General features: G+C 42.7%; 1 protein-coding gene across 2 annotated transcripts in view; it reads right to left on the reverse strand.

Annotated features, from left to right (window-relative positions):
- Positions 1–3,141: 3,141 nt before the first annotated feature.
- ctnnbip1 (catenin, beta interacting protein 1) overlaps positions 3,142–20,351 on the reverse strand; it is a 111,284-nt gene continuing 94,074 nt past the window's right edge. For both annotated transcript variants that reach the window (XM_072586119.1, XM_072586118.1), the window contains one exon: positions 3,142–4,467. In XM_072586119.1, the coding sequence (XP_072442220.1) occupies positions 4,409–4,467 (59 nt within the window). In that variant the 3' untranslated portion in view covers positions 3,142–4,408. The remainder of the gene's footprint in view (positions 4,468–20,351) is intronic.

Consider the following 20,351-nt stretch of genomic DNA (forward strand, 5'->3'; position numbering starts at 1 on the left):
CTCAGGGATAGTCCATCCAACAGGTCATAAAACGGTGTTAACTTGTCATTACTGAAAAGAAGCAATTTGTTGAAACTTTTCGCCATTAATTCCTCAGGCCACTTGCAAGAGTGCCAAATTTCAAAACCGTTATAACAATTTATAGTACAGGAGAAAAAGATGTTGATTGTTTGGAAGTAAATTCTGATTGAACAAGGTATTCAAAGTATGGCATTCCTGCATTTACCCGAAAAAGTGCAAGAGAAAAAACTTCAACAAAGGCGGCCTTTGTGTGGAGCTGCAGAACATGGGGGAAGATACTAAATGAATATTTTGCACCAGTATTTACTGTGGAAAAGGATATGGAAAATATAGACTGTAGGGAAATAGATGGTGACATCTTGCAAAATGTCCATATTACAGAGGAGGAAGTGCTGAATGTCTTGAAACAGTTAAAAGTGGATAAATCCCCAAGACCTGATCAGGCGCACCCAAGAACTCTGTGGGAAGCTAGAGAAGTGATTGCTGGGCCTCTTGCTGAGATATTTGTATCATCGATAGTTACAGGTGAGGTGCTGGAAGACTGGAGGTTGGCAAACGTGGTGCCACTGTTTAAGAAGGACGGTAAAGACAAGCCAGGGAACTATAGACTGGTGAGCCTGACCTCGGTGGTGGGCAAGTTGTTGGAGGGAATCCTGAGGGACAGGATGTACATGTATTTGGAAAGGCAAGGACTGATTTGGGATAGTCAACATGGCTTTGTGCGTGGGAAATCATGTCTCACAAACTTGATTGAGTTTTTTGAAGAAGTAACAAAGAACATTGATGAGGACAGAGCAGAAGATATGATCTATATGGACTTCAGTAAGGCGTTCGATAAGGTTCCCCATGGGAGACTGATTAGCAAGGTTACATCTCATGGAATACAGGGAGAACTAGCCATTTGGATACAGAACTGGCTCAAAGGTAGAAGACAGAGGGTGGTGGTGGAGGTGGAGGGTTGTTTTTCAGACTGGAGGCCTGTGACCAGTGGAGTGTCACCAGGATCAGTGATGGGCCCTTGACTTTTTGTCATTTACATAAATGGCTTGGATGTGAGCATAAGGTGTACAGTTAGTAAGTTTGCAGGTGACACCAAAATTGGAGCTGTGGTGAACAGAGAAGAGGGTTACCTCAGATTACAACAGGATCTAGACCAGATGGGCCAAGAAGTGGCAGATGGAGTTTAAATCAGATAAATGCGAGGTGCTGCATTTTGGGAAAGCAAATCCTAGCAGGACTTATACACTTAATGGTAAGGTCCGAGGGAGTGTTGCTGAACAAAGAGACCTTGGAGTGCAGGTTCATAGCTCCTGGAAAGTGGAATCGCAGGTAGATAGGATTGTGAAGAAGGCATTTGGTATGCTTTCCTTTATTGGCCAGAGTTTTGAGTACAGGGGTTGGGAGGTCGTGTTGCAGCTGTTCAGGACATTGGTTAGGCCACTGTTGGAATATTGCATGCAATTCTGGTCTCCTTCCTATCAGAAAGATGTTGTGAAACTTGAAAGGGTTCAAAAAAGATTCACAAGGATGTTGCCAGGGTTGGAGGATCTGAGCTACAGGGAGAGGCTGAACAGGCTGGGGCTGTTTTCCCTGGAGCGGAGGTTGAGGGGTGACCTTATAAAGGTTTACAAAATTATGAGGGGCATGGATAGGATAAATAGACAAAGTCTTTTCTCTGGGGTCGGCAAGTCCAGAACTAGAGGGCATAGGTTTAGGGTGAGAGGGGAAAGATATAAAAGAGAGCTAAGGGGCCACATTTTCACGCAGAGGGTGGTACGTGTATGGAATGAGCTGCCAGAGGAAGTGGTGGAGGCTGATACAATTGCAACATTTAAGAGGCATTTGGATGGGTATATGAATAGGAAGGGTTTGGAGGGATATGGGCCAGGTGCTGGCAGGTGGGACTAGATTGGGTTGGGACGTCTGGTTGGTGTGGACGGGTTGGACTGAAGGGTCTGTTTCCATGCTGTACGTCTCTATGACTCTAATTTGGCTCCCCTTTCAGCACGATGTAAGCTCTGTAAAATCAGGCAACAATAAGGTTACTGCTAACTTCACATAAAAATGAAATGATCCTTTTTTTTAATACCCACCAATAATTCCAAAAGGGACTAATTCAAATACAAACAGTTCCCTGCCATAAAGGAAAACAAGGACAAAACGTTCAACTCAAATTGAATTTAGCTAAAAATCACAACACCTGGTTATAGTCTAACAGCTTTATTTGGAAGCACTAGCTTTCGGAGTGCTGCTCCTTCATCAGACAGCCACCTGGTGAAGAAGCAGACCTGTAACCTGGTGTTGAGAGATTTTTAGCTTTGTCCACCCGAGTCAACACTGGCAGCTCCACATCAAATTGAACATGGGTGACAGTTTTCAGTGTGTCATCCATTGTCTCAGAGTTACGGTCCAGAGGATCTCACAACTCAAGCCATTCATAAAACAAGAGCAGTTGTTAATCAGGATAAGTTGATTGAAGTAGCAAACTCTGTGTCTCAAACTGGCATGAGGTTGGGGTAAATGGAGGATAGATTTACTGTGATTTTCAATAGATACAGCATACAACACAAAAGTCAGGTGTATCACAGGTGTTGAATTTGTAGAGTAATCGCACTAAAAATAAATTTGCCCGTGCTAATCAAGATATATGGAGAAAGAGATGACTGCAAATGCTGGAGATCAGAGTCAAAAAGTGTGGTGCTGAAAAAGCACAGCCAGTCAGGCAGCAACTGAAGAGCAGGACAGTTGACGTTTTGAGCATAAGCGGTTTATTAGGAATTCCTGTTAAAGAGCTTGTGCTCAAAATGCCCAATCTCCTGTTTCTCAGATGCTGCCTGACTGGCTGTGCTTCTCCAGCACCACACTTTTTGACTGTGACCAAAGCATAGCAGCACTTCATGAAAGGCAAACATTCCTGAAGCTTTGAAATATCCCCATCAGTTTAGAAACAAGCATTTTACTCAAAAGATTAGCTTGTATTAATCTGAAAATCTTAAGTTTTTATGCAGAAGTTTAATGTATCACTACCTTTGGGGAGGGAGGTGTTAGTCATTCTGGAAAGCAAGTTTTGACAGCATTGCAGCAAGGAATGGTGTTTCCTGAATCAGACACCTCTTAATATTTTGTTCTTTGCTGGCTTTTATTTGTAGGGGTGAAAAATCAATACATTTCCTTAACTGCAACCCAAGTCAAGGACAATACTGCTCAGAGCACAGCATCTGCCAGGGTATAACTAATTTGGAAGCACATAGCTTCAAAAAATATCTGGAGCGATGTGAATGTATTACCAGGCAATGGCATCCCAACATCAATTCAGCTGTCACATTAAAACACATATACACATGCAATACTCGTTTCATTCAGAGTAAGAAATACTAAAACTAAGACAGAGTCAAAATTGCAAACTGCTGGGCAGCTTGACAGGTACGTTGTAAAATATGAATGATTAAAACACAGCAAACTTTTACTTTGTGAACATCCACGCTTCACAAAGGCAATGAAATGGATGCTTGCGTTCTCCCAGGGTTGACGGGATAGGTTTACTCTCTAACTGTACCTTCGCCATTTTGAACGTTTAAAACTACATCTTTCCCTGATGGCCTGCTTCCCAAATGTTGCATAAATCAGTTTTTTGTCTTTGTCCACTCTGTGTGTTTGCAGCTAGTGTTTTCTTTTAGTAAACTGTTAGCCTGTGTGATCATTTTCCTTTAAAAACAGACAGGGGCCAAGAGAAATGAAAGTAAAGCACACAAGCTGTTTGATTACATTTTGGTCATGGCGTAAGATTTTGTTTAAAAATTTGTGCATGCTGCTTAACTGCTGACACAAAAAGAACAGATAACTAAAGCTAGTTTTAGGAGGTCCTACAACTTAAATTAATTTAACATTTCAAATTGTCCGAATGCTCTGAATGCTGCTGTTTCCAGTCTGTTGTGTTTATTATTCTGCTGTAAAGGATGTGCAATGTCAATCAATTCTCCACAGAGTCCACTGGCAAGGCTGGAAAATACTGCATCAGTGTCTACAGTGGGAGTGGATAAGTGATGCTTCAGTGCAGAGCACGAGGGACAGAGACCAGCTTTAATTAAACTGCATTTAGATTGCTCATGGCCTGCAGCACATGTATTTACAAAAAAAAATTAAATCCAACTCAAACAAACAGAAATAAAACAGACGGACAGTGCATCCTGCCTGCCAATCAAAAAAACCAAGTCTTTTTTTTCTGGTCGGTAGAGGCCGTCCTGATGAGCAACACTGGTTATCACAGATACACAGCTGTGATGTTGCAGCACATGAGGAGACTAGCAACTCATGAACACCCTGGAATCTTCACACACATTGTCGATAATCTTGCTGCCTGCTCCCAACCATCAGTAACGATTCCCCTTCACTGTCGCCTGTCCTCACTTTCTTGTCTGGAAAAGGCCATCACGACATCTTCTGCACCTGCAAGGGTTAAAAAAAAATAAGCAAGTTAAAATGGAGATACCAGTTAAAACTATTATTGAAATTATTTGCAGGTTCTATCTTACAGAACAAAGAGCGACCAGCTTGATCATGAAACATTTGGTTTGCACTTCTGAGTGCCTCGGGTTTTGAATTCACTGTCTTAACCTGCCAGCAATATACTGACTGGGATGTCGAGGGCCAGCTCACTTCAAAGATGCATTTAGATGCAGGAGAGTATGAGGAAAAGTCTTCATGATTACACTTTATGAGAAAGGCAACTAAAATTTAAATCAAACCATGATCTGCAATTGACAATAGCTATTCATTTCATCTGGAACAATAATTATCGGAACTCAGGGCCAGCAGTAGAGAATGTTCATTAAATAAGTCTCAATTCCAATGTCACCAATCTGCAGCAATCTTTCTTTCCCATGATTTCCTACAGATAGAAATGTAAAGTCATTGTACATTTATAGTTCACAATGATGCCTGTGCAGAATGACCAAGGCAGCAGCTCACCACTTTCTCTATGACAATGAGGGAATGAGCAATAAACACTGCTGACCTTCCCAATGATGCTCACCTCCCCATGAATGATGAAAAGTAATCGCCAGGGAAGCTTACAGCTGACTTCCATGGAGAGATACTTTAGGTCTACCACATGGTTGTGACAGATACAGGATTATGTTGTGCTGTCCAGCCATTTTATAATGGGTGAGGGGAGGAGGGAGGAAAGATGTCTAAATAAGTATATCATGAGCACAGAAGGCAACTTCGAGAAAAATGTTGGCTTCTGTACTTAAGAAGAAGACTGACTTAATAAGGCATTCAAAAGCAGTCAATTACTTTTTTGTAAAAAAAAACACTTGACATTTTTAAGTACAACTAATGCAGGATTGAGAGAGACGGAGCAAGGAGGGTCCAAGTGCTGAAAGCAAGTTTCAAATTGAACTCAAGTTGAAATTAACCTGAATAAAACTACCTGTTTGAATTGAGAAAAGATCAGAATTTTCAGGCAATTTGGACCATTTCAGATTGAAAGAATGAGTGCAATGTGGTGAGGGATTTTGTGTAAGCGCAATCTTACTGCAGCAAGAGGTCAAGTTTTTGGAGAGGTTCCACAGCCACTAGACTCTGGATTCAACTGCAAAGAAACTACCTTGTTGTTTTATGTGTAAATAGCTACTTATTTGTATTAAAATCTGTGTTTATCTTAGCAGGGTCAGTACCTTTGTGGTTGTCATTCTCTGAAATTCTACTGTAAATCTACATTTTCAATCATGTGATTGCAACTTTAACCCTTCTTATTGTGGTCAATACCAAATGTTTTTTAATAGATTCCCTACAGTGTGGAAACAGGCCATTTGGCCCAACAAGTCCACACCTACTCTCCAAAAAGTAACCCACCCAGACCATTCCCTTACCCTGATAGTCTTACATTTACCCCTGACTAATGCACGTAACCGACATATCCCTGAACATTTTGGGCAATTTCAAATGGCCAATTCACCTAACCTGCACCTCTTTGGATTGGAACATTAAAGAGTCACATTAATTATAAGTAGCGTTCATGTCTTTCAGGTAGAAGGTTGTGTGTGTTCCAGACCTGAAGCTTGAACACAAAGATCAAGGCGGACACTCCAGTCTAACACAGAGGGAATGGTGTTGCCCAAGGTGCCTCTTTCAGATGACGATAAATTTGATGCCCCATCCTGCTCTTTCAGGTGGACATTCTTTGGCAATATTTTGATAAGCTGCACGGGAGCTATCCCCAGCATTTTAGCACATATCCCTCGAACATTGCTAAAGCAGATTGTGTGGCCACATCACGTGGCTGTTTGTGGGAACTTGCTCTGTGCAAATTAGCTGCTACGCTTTCTCCTTTTCAATAGGGGCTTCACTTCAGAAAGTACTTCAACATCTATGTACTTTGGGATGTTCTAAAATGTGCATGAGAAAAGTAAGCCATACTGTTCTTTATAGATTCAGGGAGGCCAAAATAGAGGAAGCAGCTTGCTGGCTTGTATGGGCAGACTGAGAAAAGACATTTTTATAACCAAATGCCAAAGTTAGGAAAGGCTGATGTTTCCAACGTACTTCTGTAGCATCTACCAGCAAGTGCAATTCAAACTTGAACCAGAGAGTCAAAATCCAAATTCAGCATGCAAGTGCTGCCTTTACTGGCAGTAGCAAGCTGAGACTTCTTCAATAATCATTCATTTATATGAGGCCATAAAGGCTAAACTTCTGTAGTATCCTTGATACTCTTTAGAAAACGGAGTCTTCCCCTTAACTTTTTGGAAACTTTAGATTGGATGAATGAAAAAAACTAAAATCTCTCCCAACATGAAATGGAGTCCATTAGTATTTTTACAGCAATTTTATTTCTGCAACTTAGAAACAGTAACCTAATGCTGACAGAATAAGATATTTTCAAAATAGAATGGCTTTGTAAATGGAAGAAATTGTACAAGTGTTATCAGCAAAGCAGTACAGCAAAACAAGTGAAATTATAATCTGAAGGATCACAGCTGACAACCCACAATCCAGTTTTTGTGAATCTGCCATTGCGATATTAGCCAACGTATCATTGAGTCATACAACACAGAAACAGACCTTTTGGTCCAACTCATCTGCGTCGACCAATCATCCAACCTGACCTCGGCCCTTTTGCCTGCATTTGGCCCATATCCCTCTAAACCCTTCCTATTCACATACTCACCCAGATACCCCTTAAAATGTAGTAGTTGGACCAGCCTCCACCACTTCCACTGGCAACTCATTCCAGACACACACCACCCTCCATGCGAAAACATTAACTCTCCGGTCCCATGTAAATCTTTCCCCTCTCGCCTTAAACTTATGCCTTCTCATTTTGGACTCCCCCAGCCAAGGAAAAATACCCCTGGCTTTGCCCCTCATGATTTTATAAATAGAGTCATAGAGATATTCAGCACGGAAACAGACCCTTCAGTCCAACTCGTCCATGCCAACCAGATATCCCAACCCAACATAAGCTTCGATAGGGTCACCCCTCAGCCCCTGATGTTCCAAGGAAAACATCTGGAATTCACATTGGGATTTGAATGCCTATGTTCAATAGTCCAGGCTTCAGTAACATTACCACGATGTAGCGCACATGCACGTGCACACCCACACCCACCTATATTTGAAAAGGAATTGGTAAACGGAAATGACATCCATGTTATTACTTCAGATAATTTTGTTTGATTCTGCATTTCTGACCATTGCTGTACATCAGGCACTAATCCCTTCAGACTGAAGTGTGCCTCAACTTGCTCAACATCTGAACCATTGGTATCAAAGCGAAAGATTGAACAATGAATTCCTTCCTTGCTGCATTTAGAATCAAAATCACGCAGTGCAGATGAGGGCCTTTGGCCCATCAAGTCTGCACCACCAAAAATATACTATCTACATGAGCTCCACTTCCCTGCACTGGCCCCTAATAGTTATGACACTGCAACGGTGGTGGGCAAGCTGTTGAAGAGAATCCTGAGGGACAGGATGTACATGTATTTGGAAAGACAAGGACTGATTCGGGATAGTCAACATGGCTCTGTGCGTGGGAAATCATGTCTCACAAACTTGATTGAGTTTTTTGAAGAAGTAACAAAGAGGATTGATGAGGGCAGAGTAGTAGATGTGATCTATATGGACTTCAGTAAGACGTTCAACAAGGTTTCCCATGGGAGACTGATTAGCAAAGTTAGATCTCATGGAATACAGGGAGAACTAGCTATTTGGATACAGAACTGGCTCAAAGGTAGAAGACAGAGGGTGGTGGTGGAGGGTTGTTTTTCAGACTGGAGGCCTGTGACCAGTGGAGTGCCACAAGGATCGGTGCTGGGCCCTCTACCTTTTGTCATTTACATAAATGATTTGGATGCAGATGACACCAAAACTGAAGGTGTAGTGGACAGCGAAGAGGGTTACCTCAGATTACATCATGATCTGGACCAGATGGGCCAATGGGCTGAGAAGTGGCAGATGGAGTTTAATTCAGATAAATGCGAGGTGCTACATTTTGGGAAAGCAAATTTTAGCAGGACATATACACTTAATTGTAAGGTCCTAGGGAGTGTTGCTGAACAAAGAGACCTTGGAGTGCAGGTTCATAGCTCCTTGAAAGTGGAGTCGCATGTAGATAGGATAGTGAAGGTGGCATTTGGTATGATTTCCTTTATTGGTCAGAGTATTGTTGTGGCTGTACAGAACATTGGTTAGGCCACTGTTGGAATATTGCGTGCAATTCTGGTCTCCTTCCCATCGGAAAGATGTTGTGAAACTTGAAAGGGTTCAGAAAAGATTTACAAGGATGTTGCCAGGGTTGGAGAATCTGAGCTACAGGGAGAGGCTGAACAGGCTGGGGCTGTTTTCCCTGGAGCGTCGGAGGCTGAGGGGTGACCTTATAGAGGCTTACAAAATTATGAGGGGCATGGATAGGATAAATAGACAAAGTCTTTTCCCTGGGGTCGGCGAGTCCAGAACGAGAGGGCATAGGTTTAGGGTGAGAGGGGAAAGATATAAAAGAGAGCTAAGGGGCAACATTTTCACGCAGAGGGTGGTACGTGTATGGAATGAGCTGCCAGAGGATGTGGTGGAGGCTGTACAATTGCAACATTTAAGAGGCATTTGGATGGGTATATGAATAGGAAGGGTTTGGAGGGATATGGCCGGGTGCTGGCAGGTGGGACTAGATCGGGTTGGGATATCTCATCGGCACGGACGGGTTGGACCAAAGGGTCTTTTTCCATGCTGTATATCTCTATGACTAAGTGCTCATCCAAGTACTCTTTAAAAAGGTTGCTAGGTTACCTTCTCTCACAGGATATCTTGGGTGCCTACAGGCAATTGCATTTGATTTTGAAAGCCATCAAAATAAACATTTCGTAAATCTGCAGCTTATACACCAAAATGTTAATTTACTGAACACCCAATGAGGTACAAGAAGAAATAATACGTTAAGTCTGTAACTACTGAAGATCTGTAATTATCCTTCCTCAAAACAAACAAATGAACAGTTGCTACTGCTGTGAACTTGCAACAACAATGTATGTGTCCTCCAATAACATCCACAGTTACTAACCTGCCCTGGAGACTTGCTCTTTCTTTCAGGCTTGTGTTTCTCACGCTAACACCTTCAGACACATTACTCAATTTAAATAAGCCAGCCATAATTAAGGCTGATTTTTCTTTGAACTGTACTTGTCTCAATATTAACTGCCAACATTTAAAAAAAAAGCAGACAAAAGAAACTACATAGCTTGGTTCCTCCCTTGTGTACCTGTTAAGAGATATTATAATCTATAGCAATGTTCTCGAACACACAGCCAACCTGGGCCATTTTCAACAGATGAACCTGCTTTTCCATCCACCCAAATACAAAATGCTTAGGTTTGGTCACAAACACATACCGATTTCGTTCCTTACAGATAATTGCTCATTTTCCAGGATCAGGTTGAGACAACATGGTGAAACCCAGCTTGACCAACATAGCACCGACACTGAACTGTACTCAATACTCCGCAGCCCACTCCAGCTCAGGGAGCCTGTGCCACCAATACCCAAACCTCTCTCCCTGCCCCCGACTGCCTCCCAACAACAACTCTAATTGAAAGCACAGAGTGGAGAGTCAACACTGCAACAACTTGCATTTGTGTAGCATCTTAATCATCGTGTAACATCCCTACGTGCTTAGTCAGTGCAGAGACCTGTCTAACATCTATTTGACATACTGGCTTGGCTCCCTGGCATTCATATCATTTAAAGTATTTTTTAAAGCATTGTTCCTTTAGACTGTGCCGTAGCCAATATAAGTCTGAAGCGGTCTCTGGTCTTTAAGGTATTAGTATGTGCATCTTAACAGCACTCTCTTTATTGGCTAGCTGAGTCTCTTCTTAAAATTTTGCTTTCATTCAGCGATGTGGCATTCTTGGCTCAGCCAGCATTTACTTCCCATCCCTTCGTGCCCTTCGGAAGTTGGTGAGTAGTCTTCTTGAACAGCTGCAATCATTTGGTGTAGGTATGTGGAAGATGTTCCAGGATGTTGACAGAAAGTAATACAACTGGATGGTCAGGCTGGTGAGTGACTTGGATGGGTGATAGTGATCTCATGTATCTGATGCCCTGGTCCTAGTAGATGCTTATCTTAGGAGCCTTGGTGAATTTCTGCAGTGCACGCTGCACAATGTTTTGGAATACTCAGAAGTTGCCAAACTACTCGCACTAACTTTTTCTCATTTGGTGCATTGTTCTGAGACGAAGCTGCTATTTGTGAGATAGTTTCTTCAATTTTGTTCTTTGAAAATAAGCTTTCAAAATGAAGCTAGTCATTGCCTCCACACTAGTATTACTACATCACAATAGGCAGAACATTTCTACGACAAACTAAAGCGCTAAAAACGCCAGTCAACCATCAAACCTCCACGCTGGAGACCAAATCAGGATTAGTACAAGGACTGTGATTTGTTCTTCTTGTTCAACGTCTCATTCTCAAAACACTACACCCTTCAATATGAACACATCATGACAACACAGTCTGATTCAGAGGGTAAAAATCATAGAAATTTGCGAAACAGCAAGAGGCCTTTTGGGCTATTGTGTTCACAACAGCCAACAAAGAACCATCCAGTCTAATCACATTTCCCAGCTCTTGGTCTATAGTCTTATAGTTTAGTCAACTGTATTTTTCTAAGGTCTTTATAAAATGTTATGAGGATTTCTTGCTCTCCCATCTTCTCACCTTATTCCAGGTGAAAAGATTCTCCTTTGGAATCCCCCCTTAATTTTCTATCCTAAATCAATGCCCTCTGGTTATGAGCCCCTCAACCAAAGGCAAGACTGCCATCTGATTGACTTTCTCTTGATCTTTTATAATTGCACAGATTTCAATTAGGTCTCCCCTCAGCCTCAGTTCCAAAGAAAACACAAGCTTTTGTCAACTCTTCAAAAAACACAGTCAAATTAATGAGACATGATTTCCCAAGCATACAGCCATGTTGACTATCTCTAATTAGCCCTTGCCTTTCCAAATACACGTAAACCCTGTCCCTCAGAAACCCCTCCAACAGCTTGCCCATCACTGTTGTAAGGCTCACCAGTCTATTGTTCCCTGGTTTTTCTTTATAGCCTTTCTTAAATAATTAGCCAACCTCCAGCCTTTTAGTATCTCACCTGTGACTGATGATGATGAAAACATGTCAGCTTTTTGTACCATCCACAGCCACGACTGAGGTGTTGGAGGACTGGAGATTGGCTCAACTAGGGGGTGTATTTTTAAAGGTGAGAGGAGGAAGATTTTAAAGAGACTTGAGGGGCAGCCTTTTCACACAGGAAGTTGTTCATATGTGGATTGAATGCCAGAGGGAGTGGTAGACGCGGATACAATTACAACATTTAAAAGGCATCTGGATGGGTATATGAAAGGCTTTAGGTAGGGTTTAGAAGGATACAGGCCAACTCTGGCAAATGGGACTAGGTCAGATTGTTGTCTCTGGTCGGCGCAAACAAGTTCGACCAAAGGGTCAGCTTCTGTGCTGTGTGAATCTGTCCAGTCTTTCATCATAAGTATTCTCCAGTCTATGCAACAACTTCTGTACCCTCTCCTCCATACCCTCTCTAGTCCAACCACATTTTCACTGCAGTGTGAAGATCAGAATGGCACACAGTACCCTAATTGTTGCCTAACCAGTGTTTTATCCAGTTCCAACCTAAGTTATCAAAAAAACCAAGCAATTTGCAAAACATCATAATCAGTGATAAAATAGGGCACATAGTTAAAATTAAACTCCTGACTGCCAAAATCAAATTTTTGTTTTGCTCATACATTTGTCTCAAAGAGCTAACTGTGGCTGGGGTAGGGTTCCATGGGCAATGGGCACCCAAGGGGACATTCGTCAAACGTGAGCAGAGACAGTAAATGTTGCCAAAGTATTTGACAATGAATGATTTCTAAGTTGCACCAGAACCAATGCCTGTGTAAGTAGACCTCTGGGATAAGCTATTGGCTAGGAACCAGGAGAACTGAAGCCTAGCTCATTTTTCCACCTCCACAGTGCAAAGGAACTGAAGCCAGATTTTGGTGATCCATCTGCTACTGCAGATGTGATCAGCTAACTCCATATAAATCGGCCCCTGAAATCAACTTCATATGATATGCCCAATGGCACTCTGCAGGACTGACTCAGGCAATAACCGCTGACCCCGGTCTTCATCCAAACTAACTAATGGACATGGCCTTGGTACCTCAAACAATGGTACAAAGTGAACATTCCTCAATTTGTCTATTATGCACTCCAAGCAGACGTCACTAAGATCCTTAAAATTCTGATTTGAAAAGAATTTTACAAACAAACAATCCTCGTGAGTATGAATGTTTTCTCTAGCCGTTGCCATGACAGAGCTAAATTTATGAAAAAAACCTTTTGCAATCTGGCACAGGCTCAAGCCTTTTGCAGAGTCCAAGATTTCTTCTCCCCCTAGAATAAGTGCAGCATTCTGAACTGTCAATCAAGTCAATCCAAGGATCAATGCTTTCAGAGCAGGCCGTTAAAGTGCAAGAATTTTCTTGTTACCAGGGTTTGATCCCCTTGGTTGAGTGTGTACTTTAGCCAGGAGTAAATAAAGAGAGGCTGGATCGTTTCAGCAGATGAAGGGAATCCAATAACACACAGATTTTCCCTCGAGCCCTGACTCCAAACTTGCCATCACAAGTCGCTCACAGCTGATTCTTTCAGTTCATAAGCAGGATCGACGTACGGAAATCTAATTAAACCAACAGCTCCACCTGGTTCTCCAACTCTAATCAGAATACATACAGCCCTGAGTAGATGCAGTACCCAATATGTTTTTCTGACAAGCTGCCAACAAGTTCCTATGGAGATTGCTGGTAACCAGCTCATGTTGGTTACCTCCTCTCATTTCAAATTTCTAACATGGAGGAAGATGCTCTCATTTTGGAGCACAGATTTGTGACACAAAGCTTGCAATCCACTGAGCCAACAGCTCTCTCAATGCCTCTTGGTGGTCACATCCTCGCTGACCACCTACCCCATCCAGAAAACAATTCTGAATTAACACCATTTTCACAAAACGAATTTCCATTTTGAAGATTAACCCACACTTCCTGTGCTATATATCAGTTAGGAGAATGGCTCACTCAGCACTTCATATGATAGTGGTGTCGCAGTCAAGAAAACTGGGTTGTGGGAGATTGCTCCTCGTTTCTACTAGTCAGTTGTCAGTGCTCGCTCTCTCTCTCTCTCTCTCTCTCTCAGTTCAAGCATGTGTTTGCTCAGGGTTGCAAGTTGCCGTGTCTTTGTGTAACTGTGAGCACGCTGAAGCAGGATGGGTAATGGGATCCAGGGTAAAGGATCTGCTTTCTTTTCAGTCACTGCTCTGCCTCACCATTCAGGCTTTTGGGCTCGAAAGCATATGCAGCTTGTGGGACAGATTGATATCATTTCTGAATGATTACTACTTCAACTTGTGGACATCATGGTACCACCAAAACCTAAGCTGGGAATTATGACCCCAAACCTGTAATGACATACATGGAATACAACAGGGTCCAGCAGAATGACAGCAGAAGCGTTAAACATCAGGGTGGTCACTGGCTGACTGCTCGCCACAATCAGGGTGGTCAGCACCCAGAGCAGTCAACGTGGTGCAGACCCAGGGACAGGCTAATCAGGCAGTGGTTGTGCCCTGTGTATGGGACAGTGCTGTCACTGTGCACTGGAGCCTACTCTACCCGGTGAGTTCAACCTGGCTGCAAATGGCACTGCCACAGCCCACTTCCCAACCCTATTGATGTCTGCTCCTCAGTACAGCCTGGCTGCTAAGGGCTCCTTGCACCTGTCAGTGCGCAGTAAGGAGTGATCATGTGTGACAAAGAGTGCAAGTTGGAATGAGAGGGACTGAGTGCGTGAGACAGAGCATGAGCAAGTGTACGAGTGAACGTGTATGTCAGAGTGAGTGGTGTGTGTGGGAGAGAGTGAGAAAAATGTGTTTGAGAGAAAATGAGTGCAAGTATCTGAAATAGAGTGAGAATGTGAGTATGTTTGACAGTGTGATTGACAGTGTAGTGAGCATGTGCGAAAGAGTTATGGGTGAAAGAGTGAACAAGTGAGAAAATATGTGGCAGAGAAAGTACAAGTGAATTGAGTGTGAGAAAGTGAAAGTGAGAGTGACAGGGCGGGAAGTGGGAACACATGAGAAAGTGAATACCCTGACCTCCAAATCACAACTGACAGAGCAGAGCGAGTAAATTACAATGTACATTATATTATGCTAACACTTGCTCACAATAACCTCCATCCACTCTGACAGCTCTGATTCTGGCCTGACAATTTCAATCCTCCAAATGGGGTCACTGGGAAATAGGCTTGGGAAGTACAGGCCTAAGGGTTCCTTTGGAGAAAACAGCATTCTTAGATTGATGATACTGTTTAGCAGTAGCTCAATGTTTTTCATTCTGGGACCCACCAAGTAAATTACCAAGTTAAATAGCTCCTTTGAAGTCAATTGGGGTACCGTTCAGAGAGAGCCACAGCTTAGAGCCATTTCTCTGGCTTAATCCCCAGTCTACGGTGAATTAGTTGGCCGCAGCTGCAATAATATAATTAACATCAGTGTGCAAGGATGAGGGAGGTGCATATTGGTCATGGTCATTGATTCTGATTGCTATCCAGTGACCCCTGCCTGCACTGTTATATTTATGTGTGTGTGTACATTAATGCACCAGATGAGTGCACTAAACTTAACGTCCCAACATTCTTCAATCTGTGTTTCTGTAGATTTAAGTGGTCAATAAATAATCTGGCATGGTTGACGGCTTTAACTATTCAGTTACTGTGTTTGATGCTTGTAACCTGCTGAGCCAGTTGATTGACACAGGTCAAAAGATGCAACTACAGTCATAAAAATATTCCGGCTGCTGATGTTGGAGAAACTGTAAAAGTCTCTGCAGTATGTCCTTGCAAAGCATCTCCTTTAACACTGGAAGCAAGTAGTTGAAGACACCACAGAGCAATGCTGCAGGGAGCAAAGTCTAAGGGAAACATTAAGATCCATCTGATCAGCAAAGAGGAGTTTTTTTCAATATTGTTCGAGGGACATGGGCAATGTTGGCTGGGCCAGTGTTTATTGCCCATCCCTTGTTGCCTTTGAGGAGATGGTGTTGTGCTGCCTTCTTGAACCACTGTCATCCAGTGGTGTATGCACATCTGTAGGGAGATCCAAGATTTCAATCCAGTGACTCTGATGAAACAGCGATACATTTCCAAGTCAGGATGGTGACAGACTTGGAGGAAACCTTCAGGCATTAGCGCTCTCATGTATCTGCTGCCCTGGTCAAGGGGCTGGATGATGTTATCTAAGTGGATCCGACAGAAGAAGCCAGGAGTCCAAGTCTAAACCACAGAAACATGGGAAGGGAAGAAAAACCGGAATGGAATTCAGAGAGAGATCAAATAATGACAAACACAAAGGGAGACATACCTCTCAGATTCAAACTCTTTGGATGTAAAATAAAAATCCAAACTTGTTGAAATTTTCAAGTCATTATTAGGAGGATAAGGGCTTAGGAAAATGAGAGGGTGATATGTTAAGTAGGGAGACACATGCAATAAATGTATCTTTAAGTCAAAGGAAAAGATAGTGGGCTTGAACAGAACCAAAACTGACAAGGCAGATAAAGGAGATTGGATTACTGAGAGTGAGTGGATATTATTAGATTTGTGGGATAAGCCACAGATATGTAGAAAATGGACTGGTGCTCTTTGAGAATAATCATTAGGGATTAAGACTGAATTAGCCTAATATAGAACCATTTTAATGCTGAAGGTGCAAGGGGTAACTATTAAATATGGACGACCAATAGGTCAAAGGAAGAAAAATAACAGGAAAGTCAGGTCAATTTGATTATTTCACAGTATGTAGGTAGTGCTGGCAAGGCCAACAGTTTTAACCCATTCCTTACTGCCCTCAATAAAGCAGTGGTGACTCACTGTTTTGAACCACTGATGTCCACGTGGTGTAGGGATATCCACAGTGCCGTTAGGAAGAGTTCCAGAGTTTTGATTTGATGACAATGAAGGAACAGCAACATAGTTCCAAATCATGTGGCATGTGGCTTGGAGGGAAATTTTCGAGGGCTGGTGTTCCAATCTACCTGCTGCTCATGCTGCTTTAAGTGGAGAAAGTTGGAGGGCTTGGAAGGTGCTATAGGAGGAACCTTAGTGAATCGGTGATGTGCAAGTGGAGGGTAGACCCTGCTGCCACTGTGCGGTGGAGGTGGAGGAAGAGGAAGGATTTCTCCTATCACAATGAATATTAAAGCACTTCACTGACTGAGAATGACTCTGATGTCCTGGGGCTGTGAAACATTCTGAATAAATGCAAACCTTTTTTTAAAAAAAACTTTACCTCCAGAGCTCACCTTGTAGACCACAGATATTTGAGCTGAAACTAAATATTAAATGGTGTTAGCTGCAATGTAACACCATGAATTGAGGACTGGCTGACTGGCAGGAGAAAGAGAGTGGAGATAAAGGATCTTTTCAGGATGGCAGCTGGTGATTAGTGGAGTTTTGCAGGGGTCAGTGTGGAACCTAGTGGACGGGGAGAAGATGTTTTCACTGGCAGGAGAGACTAGGATCTGAGGACACAGACTCCAAGTGGAGGAACAGACCTTTAGAACTGAGATGAGGAGGAATGTTTCATTCAGAGACTGGTTAATCTGTGAATAAATTGCACACAAATTGTCAGCAGACCCGTAGAGGTTATGACAAATGTAACTGTTAAGAACGGTTTGAACTAAACCTTTCTTTCCTTTACTTCGGATTGTAAACTTAAAAAGAAAGGAGACTATGCTTTGAACTAAGGCTGTGGAGGAGTCAGTGTTGGACTGGAGTGGACAAAGTTAAAAATCACATAACACTAGGTTATAGTCCAACAGATTTATCTGGAAGCACTAGCTTTTGGAGCGCTGCTCCTTCAATGTATCATTTCAGTTGCGTGACATTGTAATCTTTTACTATAAATTCTGTGTCTTATGTTCCTGCTCCACACCTAACCGATGAAGGAGCCGCACAGTGAAAGCTATAGTCCAAAACCTGTTGGACTATCACCTGGTGTTGAGAGATTTTTAACTGAAACTAAAGGAGACTGTGGAAAGAGTTGGCTGCAGCTCTAAGAATCTGAACTGGATTCAAACGCTACCTCTTCCTGGAACATATAGAGCAAAAGCAGACCCCACAGAGCCAATGGCTTCTAACCTTAGTGAGATTATTGCTCGATAACAATGTATTGATTGGCTCCTGATCATCTAATGATAGCTTACGAGGGCCAGTGCAAGACAGAACTACCTAGTCTGCATAGGAGAAATACAGCAGGCGAGGCAGATCCGAGGAAAGCTTATTCCCGAAATGTCGATTCTCCTGCTCCTCGGATGCTGCCTGGCCTGCTGTGTTTTTCCAGCACCACATTTTTCAACTCTGGTACTTCAGCATCTGCAGTCCTCACTTTCTCCTGCATAGGAGAAATGTCAAACAATCTGTCTATCTCCTTCTCTCTGGTGTGAAGGCAACAGAAAGTCTTCAGTAACAGCTAGATGTTTTCCTTTCTCTGTAAATCCCTTGTTGAAGAAGGAATAAAACATCTTCAAAGACAGTGAAAGGACAATTTCTCGAGAGTGAATGAAAACATTGGTGTATAAATAATCTTGTATCAAAAGCACAGAACAAAACGGAATTGGGAGAAATAGGGTAAGACAACTCATCAATTCCTGTGGTCCAGGCCAATGTTATCAAACTGTGCTTCCCCAATGTCTGTTTCTTTTTTCATCCTTAAAATCCATGTCATGTCTGTCAGTGAAGGGGGAATTTAAGAAGGGATAGAATTTAAGTTATTTCACTATAAAAGTTAGCAATTCATAAATCCTAATTGTTATTGCTTAAAGTTAATTTGTTTATATGAAATAGTAATTTCTTGACAAGTACAGAAACCTGACGAGTGTTTTCTAGTAACTTGCTTTTGTCAGTATTTATTCAGTTTGGAAAAGAGCTGGATTCCAGAGCAGAGGTGAGAGCGACAGCCCTTGACATTAAGGTTGCATTTGGCTGAATGTGGCAAAGAACCCTCGTAAAACTGGATCAATGGGAATGAGGACAATTCTCCACTGGTTAGAGTCACACCCAAATCAAAGGAGGATAGCTGTGGTTGTGGGAGATCAATCATCTCAGCTCCAAGATATCTCTACAGGAGTTCCTCAGGGTGGTGTCCTAGGCCCAACCATTGTCAGCTTCTTCGTAGTGACCTTCCGTCTATCATAAGGTCAGAAGTGGGGACGTTTACTAATGACTGCATAATGTTCAGCACCAATCATGCCTTCTCAGATATTGAAGCAGTCCACATTCAAATGTAACAAGACCTTGATAGTATCCAGACTCAGGCTGATAAGTGGCAAGTAGCATACGCCCCACACAAATGCCAGACAATAACCATTCAATGGTGTTACTGTCATCAAATCCCCCACTATCAGCACCCTGAGGGTTACCAATGACCAGATACTGAACTGGACTGGCTATTTAAATACAGTAGCTAGCAATCGTGCAACAACTAACTCACCTCCTGACTACCCAAAGATGTCCACCATCTACAAGGCACAAGTCAGCAGTACGTTGGGATACTCCTCGCTTGTCTGATGGGATGGAGGGTCAACAACACTCAAGAAACTTGACACCACCCAGCACAAAACAGTCTGCTTGTTTGGCACCACATTCACTCCCTTCATCACAAATGCTCAGCAGCAGCAATTTGTACTATCTACAAGATGCACTGCTGAAATTCACCAAGCCTCCTCAAACGGAATCTTCTAAACCCATGACAACTTCCAGCTGGAAGGATCAGGGCAGCAGATACATGGGAACAACGTTCCCTCTAAACTGCACGAAGGCTCTGCTCATGGTGATCACTGTCAGCATGCTGACCACAGCACTCCACTCTGGTTTCAGAGGTTCCTGCTGTGTATGGGACTCAGCACTCACAATCCTGATCTGGATCTATAATCGCTGTTCCCTCAACATTGCTGGATCAAAATCCTGGAACTCTCTTTCTAACAGCATTATAGGTCTACATGTAGCACATGGACTGCAGAAGTTCAAGAAGGCAGCTCTCCATCACCTTCTCATGGGCAACCAGGGATGTGCAATACATGCTGTCTCTGCCAGTGACACCCACATGCCATGAGTGAATCTAAAAGAAAAAGAAGTAATTTGGGACTTTGGAAAGTTTGACAAAATCTTTTCACATTTGTGACGATTCCTGGAGCGGCACAGTGCCTCAGTGGTTAGCACTGCTGCCTCACAGCATCAGGGACCTGGCATCGATTCCCACCTCGGGTGTCTGTTCGTGTGGAGTTTGCACATTCTTCCCTTGTCTGTGTGTTTTTCCTCCAGGTGCTCCGGTTTCCTCCCACAATCTAAAGATGTGCAAGAGGGTGAATTGGCCAGGCTAAATTGTCCATAGTGTTAGGGGTATTAGTCCAAGGTAAATGGAGGGGATTGGGTTACTTTTCAGAGGGTCGGTGTGGACTTGTTGGGCCAAATGGCCTATTTCCACACTGGAGGGCACCTAATCTAATCTAATCCTGGAATATTGGGGTTTAATTCCAGGCGCACTACTCCAGTGAGTTGTTACGGAAGACTTGCATTAAACCTATGATCTATGTGAATCTGTTGAATGACTTCCAGAGAGAAAAAAAAACATTTTTCAATATCAAGTTATGGCAGTTGAACAAAAATGGGAGACAGATAGTACAGAAGATATTCAAACAAAACTCAACATTGAACTCTTCA

The sequence above is a fragment of the Chiloscyllium punctatum genome, chromosome 16, assembly GCF_047496795.1.
Source record: "Chiloscyllium punctatum isolate Juve2018m chromosome 16, sChiPun1.3, whole genome shotgun sequence".
In the NCBI taxonomy this organism is placed as follows: domain Eukaryota; kingdom Metazoa; phylum Chordata; class Chondrichthyes; order Orectolobiformes; family Hemiscylliidae; genus Chiloscyllium; species Chiloscyllium punctatum.